Source organism: Crinia signifera, chromosome 6 (assembly GCF_055691185.1).
Source record: "Crinia signifera chromosome 6, ASM5569118v1, whole genome shotgun sequence".
NCBI classification, from domain to species: domain Eukaryota; kingdom Metazoa; phylum Chordata; class Amphibia; order Anura; family Myobatrachidae; genus Crinia; species Crinia signifera.
In genome coordinates, this window is record NC_139222.1 from 154433009 (window position 1) to 154448613 (window position 15605).

At 46.5% G+C, this 15605-nt stretch overlaps 1 protein-coding gene and 1 pseudogene across 1 annotated transcript in view; one reads left to right on the forward strand and one right to left on the reverse strand.

The window, feature by feature from the left end:
* The window catches only part of ITCH (itchy E3 ubiquitin protein ligase), a 97626-nt gene that overhangs the window by 53280 nt on the left and 28741 nt on the right, over positions 1-15605 (forward strand). Inside the window, exons 5-6 of the mRNA XM_083147695.1 lie at positions 1095-1223; positions 7552-7597. Coding sequence (XP_083003821.1) covers positions 1095-1223; positions 7552-7597 — 175 coding nt within the window. The remainder of the gene's footprint in view (positions 1-1094; positions 1224-7551; positions 7598-15605) is intronic.
* On the reverse strand, positions 6631-6767 carry LOC146012776 (U2 spliceosomal RNA; annotated as a pseudogene).

The window sequence follows — 15605 nt, forward strand, 5'->3', positions numbered from 1 at the left end:
TGGTAAATGGGCCAGAAAGCCCAAAAAACCCCCCTGACCAGTGAAATGTCCCCCCAAAAGTAGTTCACGCCACCCCGCGATGAACGTGAACCCGAAGCGTGGCGAGCGCAGCGAGTCCGCGAGGGGCGGCGGTACGCGTCCTCCGACCTTTTCATACCCCCACTATCCACTAGGGCGTGGAGTGAGAATAGAATAGTGTGGCGAGCGCAGCGAGCCACCGAGCCCGAAGCATGGCGAGCGCACGCGGATACCTTCACAGGTAAACGCGTCCCTTCGCGGGCTTCACAGGTATCTGCGTCCCCTCGTGGCGCTCGCCACGCTTCGGGCTCGGTGGTTTGCTGCGCTCGCCACACTATTCTATTCTCACTCCACGCCCTAGTGGATAGTAGGGAGGACGCCTACCGCCGCCCCTCGCGGGCTCGCTGCGCTCGCCACGCTTCGGGTTCACGTTGATCACGTGGTGGCGTAAACTTCTTTTGGGGGGACATTTTAATGTTCAGGGGTGTTTTTGGCCCATTTACCATTGTTCCTATGATAATTTGGGTAAATTGAGCCATTTCACATTGTTTCCTATGGGAAATCGTGGTCATCGCGGGTAAATTGAGGCATTTAACATTGTTCTCTATGGGGAAATCGCGGGCATCGCGTCTGGCCCATCGCACCCGATTTCTTTGCGCATGCGATGCCCGCGATTTTACCCCCGATGACCGCGATTATGATCGTTGTGGCCGTGCTAGGAAACAAGTACCAAATAATGCACCATTAATATTTTTTGTTGGTCCTGGACCACCAACCCAGGGCACCCCTACAAGTGTCCTGAGGCACCCCAGGGAGCCACGGCACACAGTTTGGGAACCACTGCCCTAGTGGTTAACATTTTGTAGATAGAGAACTATTATACGATCTGTTACTGTGTCATTTAAGAAACTACAGTAAATGTACCATTCCTCAAGCATAAATGATATTGCTGAAATAAATCACATTATTATGAAGTACTGTACTATAATAAATAAATAAATAAAATACATTTAGTGATAAGTTTGTATAGAATAACTGTTTGCTGTAGTATTCAAGTGCATTGTTCTTAATTTCAGTGAAAGAAGTGGTTGTGAACTTACAGCTCCAAAGTGAGAGGGAGACAGTGGGTGACCTATCTGTGTGTCTGAATGGATTGCAGGTTGATCCAGAACTCTTAACAAATGGAGATGAAACTTGTGTGTCAGGTAAGATACAGTACATTCAATGAAACATCCTTATCCTTTAGTTGGACAACATTGGTTCATATGTAGAACAGGTGAGGTTCATTAGGTTGATTCCAAAATGGCGGCATGCACAAGGTCGACTGTCAAAAGGTTGACAGGGATGAGTTTTTTTTTTTTTTTTGGTATCCACATCAACACCTGAGCATGTGGACCCCAATTAGCATATTGCATCCCCTCACATGGCTTGCTATGCTACCTTTCCCAATTGTAGTCCATGTGGATGGTAAAGTATGAAAAAGTAAAAAAAAAAAAAGAAAGTCCCCAAAAACATGTTGACCCTTTTTTTTTTTTTTTTTGGTGTTGACGTTTTGACCATGTCAACCATATGAAGACAATCTATTGACTCCCGACCTACCATACGAGTCCCATGTACAATGGTATATTTTTTTGATTATAGTATTGTAGGACCAGCAGATCTGTCTCTAGGCCTGACAACGAACGTGGTGGGGTGCACTTAATATTGGCTGATGATTTCTATATACAAAACCCTAATGAATGTGCCAATACGTAATGCAAGGCACCGGTTACCGGTTGACTTTAAAATATATATATATAGGCGAAGTGTATACCCACTTCTGGGCACTATCTTATTTAATCGCTTTTAGATGGCTTATTTAATGTCTTTTTTGGGTTTGAAAAATGGCATTTAGAAGCTGATTGGCTTCCACTTTATTACTTCACCAAGCTTAATTAATCTCCGTAAAGTCCCCCCATCCATTAGTGCGAGGTATCACATGCAGTACCTTGCGATCTTACCTGGAGGCTCCCGGGGTACAGGATCACATAGGATACATTTTATGCTGTCCTTTTGCATACAGTGTATCTCATGCGATCCTACCAGGGCTAATGGACATCGCATCGCATCTGATCACATCAAGTGGTGCCCAGTGCAGTGCCTGATTTCGCATGCCATCTGTGATGAAACACCGGGTGCTGGAAGAGGGGTGGCTGTGGGCGGGCACCTGAGCACTGGCGGCTGTGGAGTGGGGAGACAAGAGCGGTGGAGCCTGAAAGACCTGTGAAGGAATGCTTTCAGGGCTGGCGGCGGGGCTCAGCAGCGGCAGCAGATGAATTTGAAACACTGGGATGGCTGAGAGAGAGCTTTCTCAGCCAATCAGTGTCCGCCTGAATGTTAGACCGCTTATTGGCTGAGAGAGGGGCCGCCCAATGTTTCAAATTCATATTCTGTCGCTGCTGAGCCCCACCGCCTGAAAGCGCTCCTTCACAGGGCTTTCAGGCTCCACCGCTCCGGTCCCCAGCTCCCAGCACTGTGGTACCGGCTCCTCCGCCTCCAGCGCTCAGATCCCCTCTCCTCCAGCCCTCAAGTGCCCGCTCCACCAATGCCGCCAACGCTCCAGTCCCCACTCCCTTCCCGCCGCCCAAACCAACTGCTGATTGAATTCGAGCAATCGCATGTGGTTAAAAACCACATGTGATTGCTCTTGCAATTTGATCGATATTGTGTGCAGCACATAATATCTATCGACGCGCCATTCAACGGCGTGCCCAAATCAAATGATTGCATGCAATATCTCACATGTGTATGGGCATCATAACGGGCTGGGACAAGTATTTGTGGCAGCCAGCTAGATCTCCGGTTGCGATGCACACGGGAGCGTGCCTGGCATCACAATCTCACTAAAAGCACCTACCATTTGCCAGTTTTCATGCAATCCGCAGAAAATCGTTGCAAGCGCATGAAAACTGGCCATATCACACTAGTTGATAGGGGCCCTAAGGTTGGTGTAATACAGGCCATTTTCTTTAACATGTCATTATGAAGCAGGCGATATCTGCTTTTAGAGCATATTGTGACAATGTATGTGGTCTACTTTTCCCTATGTTTTGGGAATTAAGTACTTAACCTAGTGATTAAGTGGGGAGCATGACACATGTCAAGGATCTTGTGGTTTCTAGAGTGTCTGAGCCTTTTGAGTATTACTTTAGCGCCAAGTTAAAAAAAAAATTATTAAAAACCTTGTAGATAATGAAAGGAAAAAAAAGGGAGCAGTTAAAATGTAGGGCCCTAGAAATAAATGCATGCTCCAAGCCCATGCTATCAAAGTATAAATTCAGCATGCTCTGTGGAAGTTGTCGTTTCTAGCATTTACATGGTGCGGACACAATGGAAGATCCTGTGGTTTTTTTTTTTTTTTTTAAAGCTACAAAACATTACACAAAACCCAGCAAACTGTCCTCCTAACCTTCTGTTCCTCGCCCTGTCTACCCCTCCGGTGTCACCCCTGTCTGTCTGCCCCTCCTCTTTAGAATGTAAGCTCTCACGAGCAGGGACCTCTTACCTCAGGTGCTTATCCTTTCTTACTTCAGCAGTCTTCGACTGCACCAAAGCATGCTGTTTGCTGCCACCTGGATACTTATGTTGCAGCAATCGGCTGATATACCTATAAACATTTACCCTGTATTTGTCCGGTATTGTCTTCAACTGTAAGTTACTTTTTTTTTTCTTTTTGATTATGTATACTCTGTAACTGGGTGCTACGGAACCCTTGTGGCGCCGTATAAATAAAGAATAATAATAATGGGTACTTATGTATTATCTGGGCTCCCATGTTAAATGCACCCCATTTTTTCATACCTCTACTATCCAACTACGCATGGAGTTGATTTTATATAGTGTGGCGAGCGCAGCGAGGCGAGCGGACGCCGTCTCATAAGAAAAACGGGAGCCCAGATATTACATAAGTACCTAATAATATACTCAGTGTGGAAATCTCCCTGTCAATGGCAGAAATAAAGTAATTGCTAGCTGTCTAGAGAAGGATATTACACACTGCAACGCCAAAGAATGAGGTTGTACTGTGGACATTAATATACCAGACAGAGCCAGTAGGCTAGTTTGTCTTTTGTACACATTCCCTGCCAAAACCCTTTAATGATGTGTGCTGTAAGGTAAGATGTCTGCCACAGGCGATATTCTGACTAAACTGTATGCACTGCACCTGCAGAGAAGTTGTGTGATAAGCGATACAATTGTTTACCTGCATTTTACTGCATTGTTTCTTTTGTTTTTAATAGAAAATTGGAATTTAAATATTGTAGGTTCTCAACCTATAGTTTTACAAGCAGAGTGTGTTTGTGTGTGTTTGTGTGTGTTTGTGTGTGTTTGTGTGTGTTTGTTTGTGTGTGTTTGTGTGTGTTTGTGTGTGTTTGTGTGTGTTTGTGTGTGTCATACTTGCCGACTTTGGCATACTACTTTCCGGGAGAAGCCCGGAGAGGAGTGAAAGGGGGCGGGTTGAGGCTTCATTTTGGGGGTGGGGCACGGGTGATGTCATCAAGCCCCGCCCCCATGATGGGCTGAAGCCTCAATTTGCGGGTCGGTGGGGGGAGGGGCTAAAAAATGACGCGAAATGCGGCGAATTGGGTCATTTAGCCCCGCCCCCTTCCCGTGGACCCGCGAAAGTCATAGTTTTTAGACCGCGGGGAGAGGGGGAGCCGGGGCTGTAGGGAAATGCGGGAGGCTTGCCCCCCTTCGCGGGGGACCGGGAGGGGGACCCGATTTGAGGGACCCTCCCGGCCAGTCCGGGAGGGTAGGCAAGTATGGTGTGTTTGTGTGTGTGTTTTTGTTTGTTTGTGTGTGTCTGGGGGGGCTTAAATTGAGTTTAGTTTTGAAGAGTTTTACATTTTATTAAACAAAAGGTAATAGTCATAGGGGTCGATCATATTCGAGCCGAAGGGCCAAATTCCCTGTGGAGATGCGAGCACTTTTAAGCGAATTCAGTCCTGTGCTGTGATGATTTGTGAGTGCGAATGATCCACACCTAATAGAATTGCCTCCATAGATAAAATAATAAAACATTAGCAAGGATAAAAACAAAGATGTCACCAGAGGTACATTGCCAGTAGACACCTATATACATAAACCAGCAGCACATCAAGTTATGTTCTACAATATGTCAAGATCTAAAAAGCCAGAGATGATCAGAGTAGTAAGTGCCTTTGTGAATAGGAAGTGAAACAAAACTACATTAAATGAAATGTATGGCGCTTGGCAGTGACCCGCTGACTATAAGAGCATATGGGGTTTCCAGGCACTATCACATGCAGCATTCCTACCTGTATACACAAATGTATTATGTGTTATGGTTATGTTTACAAGGTATATCCTAAACACATGCAATAGGGGTATAGTAACATTAAGCATGTATTGCCTAGCTTAACCATCTGCCACAGATGTGGCTGCATACATCATTCCTGCAGTCATGCCAAAGCTCCCCCTTTTTTTTTTTTTTTTTTTTTTATTATTATCAGGGAGCCCTAGGTGTGCTCCCAACACCAAGTGCAGTGACCTAAATTGTGCATAGGGGCGTACATACTTATGGACACTCTCCAAAAGGAGAAGGGCCCCATTACACCCCTAATCTCTCTCAGCCATAAGGCCAGAGAGGGGAAAATAGGGATCGTGGGTCCTCCTTGCCGAAGCTTAGAGAAACCCTGTTCCCTCAACCCCTGGAAGGGTTAGGGCGGGTGGATTCTCTCCACCGCAGTTTGGAGAGACCCTCTGTAGGCTTCCCTCCGCCTTGCGGCTCAGGGTCACCCTGTGGGACCGCAGCTCTCCCCAAAAGGCGAGCGCTTTGATCCGTTGGGGGAGTGGGTAGCCCATAAGGGTCGTACACACAGCCCGTAAACAAATGTGACACTAACGAAAAAACAGAAAACGTGAAAAGTGACAAATGTGTGAGAAGGCAAAGAAATAAATAATATAGAGACCCAAGCCAGAAGGCCGGGATTGGGGTGTGAAAAATTGTCCTACCCCAGCCAAAAGGCCCAGGGTGAGGACGTGAAGCACTAACCTAAAGGGAGAGTGCGCAGTGCAAGTGCCATACTAGTACATAGTGAGGTACACCAGTTTCAAGTTCAGGCCCCCTGAGTTTTCCCAGGGGGCATAGTGCAGCCACGGGCTCCATTCAGCCGGCCAGTCAGTGTCCGACCAAGATTTTCTCTGTTCCTACGTAGGGCACTTTCCAACCCCTTGCATTGGAATGGATACTCCACTGGGCTTTTTCATTGACTCCCTTGAGGGTTGAGGCCCCCCTCAGAAGAGCAATCTACTCAGTCGCAGTGTTTCTCGCATCCCAAGTACTAAGCTGAGCTTTTCGCTGACTCCCCATCAGAGGCAATGAACCTCTGGAATGGGAGCAATCTACTCAGTCCCAGCATTTCCTTGGGAATGAATACTTAACTGAGTCTTTCACGGTCTCATCCTTCAAGGGCTACAAACCCCATCAAGAGAGCCACTTACTGTGCCCAGTGTTTCTCCCCTCCCTTACCAGTGGAATTACAGAAACAACACCTCCCACCAGCTGCAAGGGTGAAGGTACTCAGCCAGACTTTTCCATGCCCTGAGCATGAGTGGTCCCATACCCTCCGCCCATTGGAGCAGTTACTAAGTCCAGCCTTTCTCTATTCTTCTGCCAGGGGTCAGTCCATACCCACTAATAAGAACAGATCCTACACTTGATCTTAGCCAAAAGGCCGAGAAGCCAAAGAGCTCCCAACACCTTTAAACTCGGCTAGTGTTGGGCGTAATTTTTACTATGTTTTGCCAAAAATGTCTCATTAATTTGATATGCAGAACCAGTATATCTAGGTGCGACTGAGTTTCTGTATCTCATATGAAGTGCTACGATGCAGCAACCATGGATTTTTTCCATGTCAAGTGCACTTCAATACAAGTATTGCATATCAGATTAATCTGCATATTCTCTTGATGCATCCTACTCACATGCGTTTTCAACAAAAAGGATGTCCGACTAGCGGAGTCACATGGTATTTGTCCGTTCAATCGCACTGCTTGGTGTATTGAGGCTAGATGTGTGAGGTCACATTTCTAGTATACCTAGGAGACACTAGTGGAAGCTAGGGCTCTCCTAAACCAATCCTTTCAAAGTGTAAAAAAATGACCTAAGGAAACAGGCACTTTAAAACTGTTAGAATTAGACCTACCCCAAATTTACAACAGCCGTGAGGTGTAAGGAATTTATTTTGCAAGGTAAAGAACTGAACTTGTTTGAGCTGTACTGAGGCAGTTCCACTCCCCCTTCCCTACCATGTTGTAAAGGTCACAAGTCACCCCTCCATGTACTCAAGAAGAGACAAATGATCATCATGTGTTACACCGGGGAGATATACAGTACATAAAAAGAAAGCGAGTTTGCAAGGTTCACCAAATATGTTTAGCAAGAAGAATCCTGTAGTCCAAATTTAACCTTGTTCCTTAGTAGTGCATTTATTCTGAACCAGCTTTTTAAAATGACACTTTGTCTTGTAGGTTCCACAGAAATTTACCAAACACAGACGGAATTGACACCTGCCAGGTAACTCTTAAGCACAAAGCTACTTTTATAAATCGCAAGATTGAGATAGCATTATGCATACCTAATGATGAGGGTTATGAGCAGTATAGATCCACATGAAACAGTCTGATGGAAAGTGATCTCGGCAATTGCCATAACTCCCCAAATTGGGAGATGTGCTCCACCTTCAGCTGTTGCCTGTTTTACTTTTAGTTGTGAGCATCACAGTTTTTCTCTGCAATAGTAATTGTTTCTATATATTTGTGACATATTGCCGTAAATGTTGGCATTACATCACAGGAAGTAGGGCTTTGATGTGATGTGACTCGTGATGCTCCACTATCCTCCCATGACATGTTTGTCAGACGTGCCTGTAAATAAACTGATGCACAGTATACTTTTAATCTCACATAAATTATCCTGGACGATGCCAGGGATGTGAAATCATTCCTTTCGACTCGCTCCTATTCTACCAACAAGTAATCGATTATTTAATGGATAATATGATAAAAATGCAATACAGGATTTCACTATGATGGGTTCTCCAATAACTAATGCACAATGCTGCTTTATTATGGCAGTACGGACAGTGTAATGGTTAGTTTGAGTTTGTATATTCTCCCCGTGCTTGCGTGGGTTTCCTCCCACAATCCAAAAATATACTGGTAGGCTAATTGTCTCCCAACAAATAAAACTTACTGGAATTGTCTTTCTTTTCACTGAGCCATTAATAAATTTTTAGAACGGTTTCAAACATACATGAGCAGGATGTGGGAGATGTCCTGCTTTTCCTACTTTACTGATCTTCACTAGGCCTCAACTTCTGTTCTACAGATATACTGGGTGATATTTAATAGGATGAGAGATTCAGAAAGTGAGAGATTTGGTAAGAAATCTCCAGGTTTTTTATTTTTATTTTTTAAAGCGACGATCATTTTACAAATCAAACTGGGTTTGCAGTGTAAATTGCCACAAAAAAAACAGGGGGGTAATCCATTGGCGCCGATTTTTTTTTTTTTTTTGCCTAGATGAAAAATCTTAATTTTTTTTAAGTTTTTAGTTTGAATCCTTCTTTTTTTTTTTTTTTTGACCTATTCAGTTACTGTCATTGTTTTGAAAAAAAAAATTCACGATTGTTGTTTTTGATATTTATTACAATGCAAATTACTGACCAATCTGTGTGTTTTTATGCGAAATTGCAGACATTTTCGTATGATTTTTTTTTAGTGTTTTCAACCCCCCACCCCCGAAAAAGTGAAACTGCATCAGCGAAAAAGCACTTGCAAATAGGTGAAAACTCCCACTATTGAATACACAGGGATTGAAAAAAATTTCAGCCATCCAAAAATGGGACAAATGAAATACTCCCCTATGTAATTAATTTAGAATGTCACAAATTGTTACAGATTTAGGTGTAGGTATCGAGTACACAATCATTTTGAACTTTCCCATATATCATACATAAAATTTGGCATAATTTCCGTGATTTATCTCTATACTAATCGTTCCAATTGTTCTGGTCGTTGTGTACAATAAATTGGGTACTCTTTACTTAGAAGGGCGCCCATCTCGGCCATCTCGGGCATTGAATGCACTAAAAAATCAGGTGCGATGCGACAGACGAGATGCCCGAGATTTCCCATAGGGAACAATGTTAAATGTCTCAATTGACCCGATTTTCCTGTTCAATGCCTCAATTGACCCAATTTTTCCATAGGAAACAATGTTAAATGGGCCACAGAGGCCAAATAGGCACCCTGAAGTGAATAATGGCCACCCGAATTGTTAACGCCACCCCACGATCAACGTCAACCCGAAGCGTGGCGAGCGCAGCGGTACGCGTCCTACGACCTTTTCATACCCCCACTATCCACGTCGGCGTGGAGTTGAGAATAGAAAGTGTGGCGAGCGCAGCGAGCCACGGCGAGCGCAGCGGATACCTTCACAGGTATCCGCGTCCCCTCGCGGGCTTCACAGCTGTCCGCGTACCCTCGCGGGACTCGCTGCGCTCGCCACGCTTCGGGCTCGGTGGCTCGCTGCGCTCGCCACACTTTATATTCTCAACTCCACGCCGACGTGGATAGTGGGGGTATGAAAAGGTCGTAGGACGCGTACCGCCGCCCCTCACGGGCTCGCTGCGCTCGCCACGCTTCGGGTTGACGTTGATCGTGGGGTGGCGTTAACAATTCGGGTGGCCATTATACACTTCAGGGTGCCTATTTGGCCTCTGTGGCCCATTTAACATTGTTTCCTATGGAAAAATCGGGTCAATTGAGGCATTGAACAGGAAAATTGGGTCAATTGAGACATTTAACATTGTTCCCTATGGGAAATCTCGGGCATCTCGTCGGTTGATCGCACCCGATTTTTTTAGTGCATTCAATGCCCGAGATGCCCGAGATTTTTTACTAACGATGCCCACGATCAAAATCGTGGGCGCCCTTCTAAGTAAAGAGTACCATAATTTGCATTTATTTAATAAATAAAAGAGGTACTTGTGTAGTTTCACGGCGGCAGGCTACGCTACGTTTTCAGTGTAGACTAAGCTACGTTGTCAGCGTAGCCCAACGGCTGCCTAGCATAGTCAGCGTAGTGTCCCTGTGGCAGCCCTGCGTAGTGTCCCCGTCAGGCAGCGTAGTCACCGTACTGTCCCTGGCAAGCCTAGTGAGCGCCTCTCACACAGCGCCAGTAACCGCCAGATCCCCTGCGCTGGCGGATAGTCGGAGAAGCAATTATGCGGTTGCCGGTGGAGAGGCGCTCCATCTGCCTGAGACGCACGAGCGTCTTAGACGTTTGTGCATCTCACTAATTCTTGCGGCAGGGTAGGACAACCCTGCCCGTGTCCGCTTCAGGGAGATGGGGTTAGGGGTTCGGTAGCACATGCGTCTCGCGCACAAAGGGTGGTGCTAGTGAAACTCATGCACAATAAAGGATGCATTTGCCAGTGTTCCCTGTTACATACTGGCAAATGCCTCCTTTTCAAACCACCACTATCCATGCCAGCCAGAGCGACACCCACTATCCACATCGGCGTGGAATTGATTTTATAAAGTGTAGCGAGCCACGAGCCCGAAGTATGGCGAGCGCATGCGTAAAATGAGCCCTGCGTGGGGACTCGGAATACAAGTCAAGTAATCTGCGGGGATCTCTGCACTCTCCACGCTTTGGGTTTGGTGGCTCGCTGCGCTCGCCACACTTTATAAAATCCAGTCCACACTGGTGTGGATAGTGGGGGTATGAACAGGTCAGGAGGATGCATAACATGGGACTCGCTGCGCTCACCACGCTTCAGGCTGACGTGGATAGTGGGGGTGTTTCAGGAACACATTCACACCTGTCATGTCAGGCAGGATAAAATGGTCAATGGTTCCCACACAATGTAATAAGCGCTGATTGACTACGCTAAATGCGTAACGCTAACTACGTAAGCTCCGGCTTGCCGCGAACGTGCTGGCTGTGGGAACACAACGCTGATACTTACAGGGACACTGACTACGATAACTAAGCTTGCCGTGGGAACACTGCGCTGATTCTGGCAGGGGCCGTGGGAACACTATGCTGATTCTGACAGGGATGCTAACTACGCTGGCTGCCGGGACACTATGCTGACTACGTAACTGCCGCTTTGAAACTACCAAAAAAAAAAAACAACTCTGCCAATTTGTACATTCATCAGTTTTCCATCCTTTTTTAAAAAAAATTTTGGTACTCTTTACCTAGCACGGCGCCCATCGCGACCATCGCGACCATCGCATGCACTAAAAAAACGGGTGCGATGCGATGGCCGCGATTTCCCATAGGGACCAATGTTAAAAATCAGATTGGTCGCGATTTTAGTGTTAAAAGTCAGATTGGTCGCGATTTTTACATAGGAATCAATGTTAAATGGGCCACAGAGCCCTAATAGTCCCCCTGAAGTGTGAAATGGCCCCCACAATTTTTAACGCCACCCCACGATCAACGTGAACCCGAAGCGTGGCGAGCGCAGCGGTACGCGTCCTCCGACCTTTTCATACCCCCACTATCCACGTCGGCGTGGAGTTGAGAATAGAATAGTGTGGCGAGCGCAGCGAGCCACCGAGCCCGAAGCGTGGCGAGCGCACGCGGATACCTTCACAGGTAAACGCGGGCTTCACGGGTGTCCGCGTCGCCACGGACACCTGTGAAGCCCGTGAGGGGACGCGTATAACTGTGAAGGTATCCGCGTCCCCTCGCGGGGCTCGCCACGCTTCGGGCTCGGTGGCTCGCTGCGCTCGCCACACTATTCTATTCTCAACTCCACGCCGACGTGGATAGTGGGGGTATGAAAAGGTCGGAGGACGCGTACCGCCGCCCCTCGCGGGCTCGCTGCGCTCGCCACGCTTCGGGTTCACGTTGATCGTGGGGTGGCGTTAAAAATTGTGGGGGCCATTTCACACTTCAGGGGGACTATTAGGGCTCTGTGGCCCATTTAACATTGTTTCCTATGTAAAAATCGCGGGCATTGAGCCAATTAACGCTAAAATCGCGACCAATCTGACTTTTAACATTGATCCCTATGGGAAAATCGCGGGCATCGCGTCGCACCCGTTTTTGATTTACCCGCGATGCCCGCGATTTTTTACCACCGACGCCCGCGATTGTAATCGCGGGCGCCGTGCTAGGTAAAGAGTACCAAAATTTTTTATTGTGTACATTTTTTATTGAAATTTTGTGTTAAGGCGGTCATACATCAGAACAAGATTGTATGCAATCTCAACTGGTCGTTTGAGTGCATGCAGATTGTGTGCACACAATCGTGCAATGCACACTCCCGCTGGTTGGTGGATTGTTCTACTGATCGGACCTACTGCACGTCTGATCAGTTGGGATTGTGACCTGATTGCATGTGCTTTTAAGCACATACAATTGGTCGTAAGACGGATCAGACCGGTGAATAGATCAGTCACCGGACTCACTACCAGGCGGCCTCATCTCTGGGGGAACCGAACGTGCCCCTTGACTCACCAGTCAGTCTTCCTACTACTTTGCCATCTGCCCTGCTTGCTGTCACTTTTTTTAAAATGTGCGGCAGTGGCGCGGGTCCTATTAATAGCGGCAGGCTGCCTGTGATCATGGCCGAGTGGAATGGAGCAGGCAGCAGTGATTTTTCGTATCGCCGCGGCTCCCATGTGTTCCCGCTCCTATGTCAGCGTGTATCCTCCCCTTAGGTCCAGTGCGGTGATACAGCTGCGCAGCTGGCGTCACTGGGCTGCTTTATGATGCTTGGTGTGTCAAGCCTGGTGCTGACAGCTGCAAAGCTGTGTATCACCACGCCGGTCCTGAGGGTAGGATACACGCTGAGAGGGGGCACCGGGGGGGCCGTGGCGATACGAAAAATCACTGCTGCCTGCTCCATTCCACTCGGCCATGGTCACAGGTAGCCTGCTGCTATTAATAGGAGCTGCACATTAAAAGCAGACGGGGAGGGAGCTGCTCCCCATACTCACGCTGACCCCTGGGCAAGCACCCCAATTACATTCTGTCCAGGGAGAGAAGGTCTCAGGAAGAGAAAGGGGGTAGAGAGAGATAAAGGGAGGAAAGATAGAAGGAAAATGTGGGGAGGAGAGACATAAGGAGAAAGAGACTAGGGTCAGAGAGATGGAGGCGGAGTGAGAAAGAGGGGGCAAGAGGAAAAAGAGTGCATGGGACTGAGAAAACTATAGAAGAGAGGGGAGGGTAAAGTGACACAGGGGAGCATGAGATAAGGGGAGACAGAAAGAAGATGAGGATAAGGGGGAAGGGAAAACCGGGAGAGAGAGAGGGCTGGGAAACCCCCTGCTCCCCCTGTATAATAAAAGGACACCACAGGCCGTTCCCCTGTATAAATTAATAACAGGACACCCCTGGCTGCTCTCCCTATACAATCATAACAACAGAACACCACAGGCTGCTCCCTCTGTATAACAATGATAACAATAATAATAAAATAATAATAATACACCACAGGCTGCTACCCCTATTTAAATGAAGCTCCAATCTATACAATCATGCAGCAGATGGATTGTATGATGGATTGTGAGTAGATTGTGTGTCCAAAAACCACAAAGGACTGCCGGGGATTTCAAGGGAACTTGTACACAATCCGGATTGTGACCGGTCTTTCTGATGTATGGCCAGCTTTACACAGCAATAAAGAAAACAAAAGAAACAGACACGACATAACATACAATGTAATGTAACAGTGTAGTCAAAAGTATTAGTAACAATTGTCTCTGAGCTTCAAACAAAAGAAAAATGTACATTAAAAGAGAGGATATTGTGCACGGTACAGTCTCTGCGTGGTTATTGTGGTTAGGGTGAATAAATATAACTGACAAAAAAGAAATGGCATAGCTTCCGCTGTAACAATGAGTTCTGTGCTCTGACATAGTTACTAGTGCCATCGATGAGTTATTCCAGCGGTCCCACTTGTCATGGTACCGTTGAAGTGTACCCCGGGAGCGGTATGTACCTTTCATGTCTAGAGACATCATTCACTAAAGCACGCCACTGATGTATAGAAGGAGGAGTCTCACTGAACCAATGGCACGCTATAATAACTTTAGCCAGGGTGGTAAGATACAGGGCATATTTATAAATTGAAGGAGAGTGGCTCTCCTCAATGTCGAGGGAAAACATACAGACGATGCAGGGGGAAGAGTAGATTTCGTTGTCACAATATCAGCCCACATTGCTTTCCAGAAAGCAAATAACCCAGGACAGTGCCACAGTAGGTGCCAGAAATCCGCATCATGCGAGGCGCATCTAGGACACTGCATTAGACCTAAGGCCCGCTCCATGCAGTACTACAGGTGTGCGATACTAACAGTGTAGAATATAGAAGAATACCTGTTGATATCTAATGCAAGGGGTGGTAAATGTAATTGAGCCCAGAACTTGTACCCACTGTGTTTCCTCTAATCTGGCCAGATCACCCTCTCATTTGGTTCTAAGGCTGTCTAAATGATGAGGGGAGACATGTAAACGCAGAGTAGCATAAATATTACAGACCTGTTTGGTCTGAGATAGGTTGATGAGTAAGTCCTTGATAGGAGATGGTGAGATAGTCCGGGCAGAGCAGCCAGACTGCGACTGTGTTGATGGCGAAGTTTGAAGTTCCTAAAAAATCTAGTGTAACTACATCAAGTCATTGCAGTATGATATGAGAGTTACAGTATGAACTGTTGCTTGATATCACTAAAATCAGTTCAAGGTGCATATTGTATAATCTGCATGTGATTGTACGCACAGCATTTTTTTTTTTTTAAATCCTCTTTAGAGGGTGAGATGATTCAATTATTTCTTTGCCACCACTCCTAACTAACCTCCTCAATATGAACATCTGTTCCCAAAGTACTTTGTTGCAAGTAGTTTGTCTTGCCTTTTGAAATTGCGCTGTTATCCTATCTTTCTCCGTTTTATGAACAGGCCAATTTTGTGAGCGATGCATAGAGGTTTGCTTTCTGTCATAAGTTTGTTCTTAGCCTCAATAATCCTTATTATACAGTCCATTATTACTAGTGAATAAATCCTAAGTTCCAAGATGTACACGTACTGTCAATATTGACTCAACAGTTTAACAGTCTTCATGTGCTCCTGTCTGTTTCTCTTTCAATGGTCCTGGTGACACAGCTCAACACTGGGATGTAGGAGGGTCCGAAGGAGCCAGGCACCTATCCTAAAGTTTTAGAGGGTAGGCTCCTCCCCTACTGCATCCCTGGACTCTTCAGTTCGTGTTAGGTGCCCACTGGAGTGGGTGCTATTCTAAAGGGCTGCAGGAGCAGCCGAAGAATTAGAGTAGTTAGGGGATTTTTATTATTTTATTAACTTTTACCCTAGCTAGGTAGGCACAGTGTGAGGATTCTCATAGTGAATCCTCACACTGCTTGCGCAGCAGGAGCTGACAGAAGCGCGTCCTGTCAGCTCACTGTGCACAGGGGAGACACTGTCTGGTCCCCCTGTGCAGCGCTTATAGCCTTTTCTAAAAGGCTGCCTGGGCTCCGGAGTACCCTGAAACCGGCTCCACGCT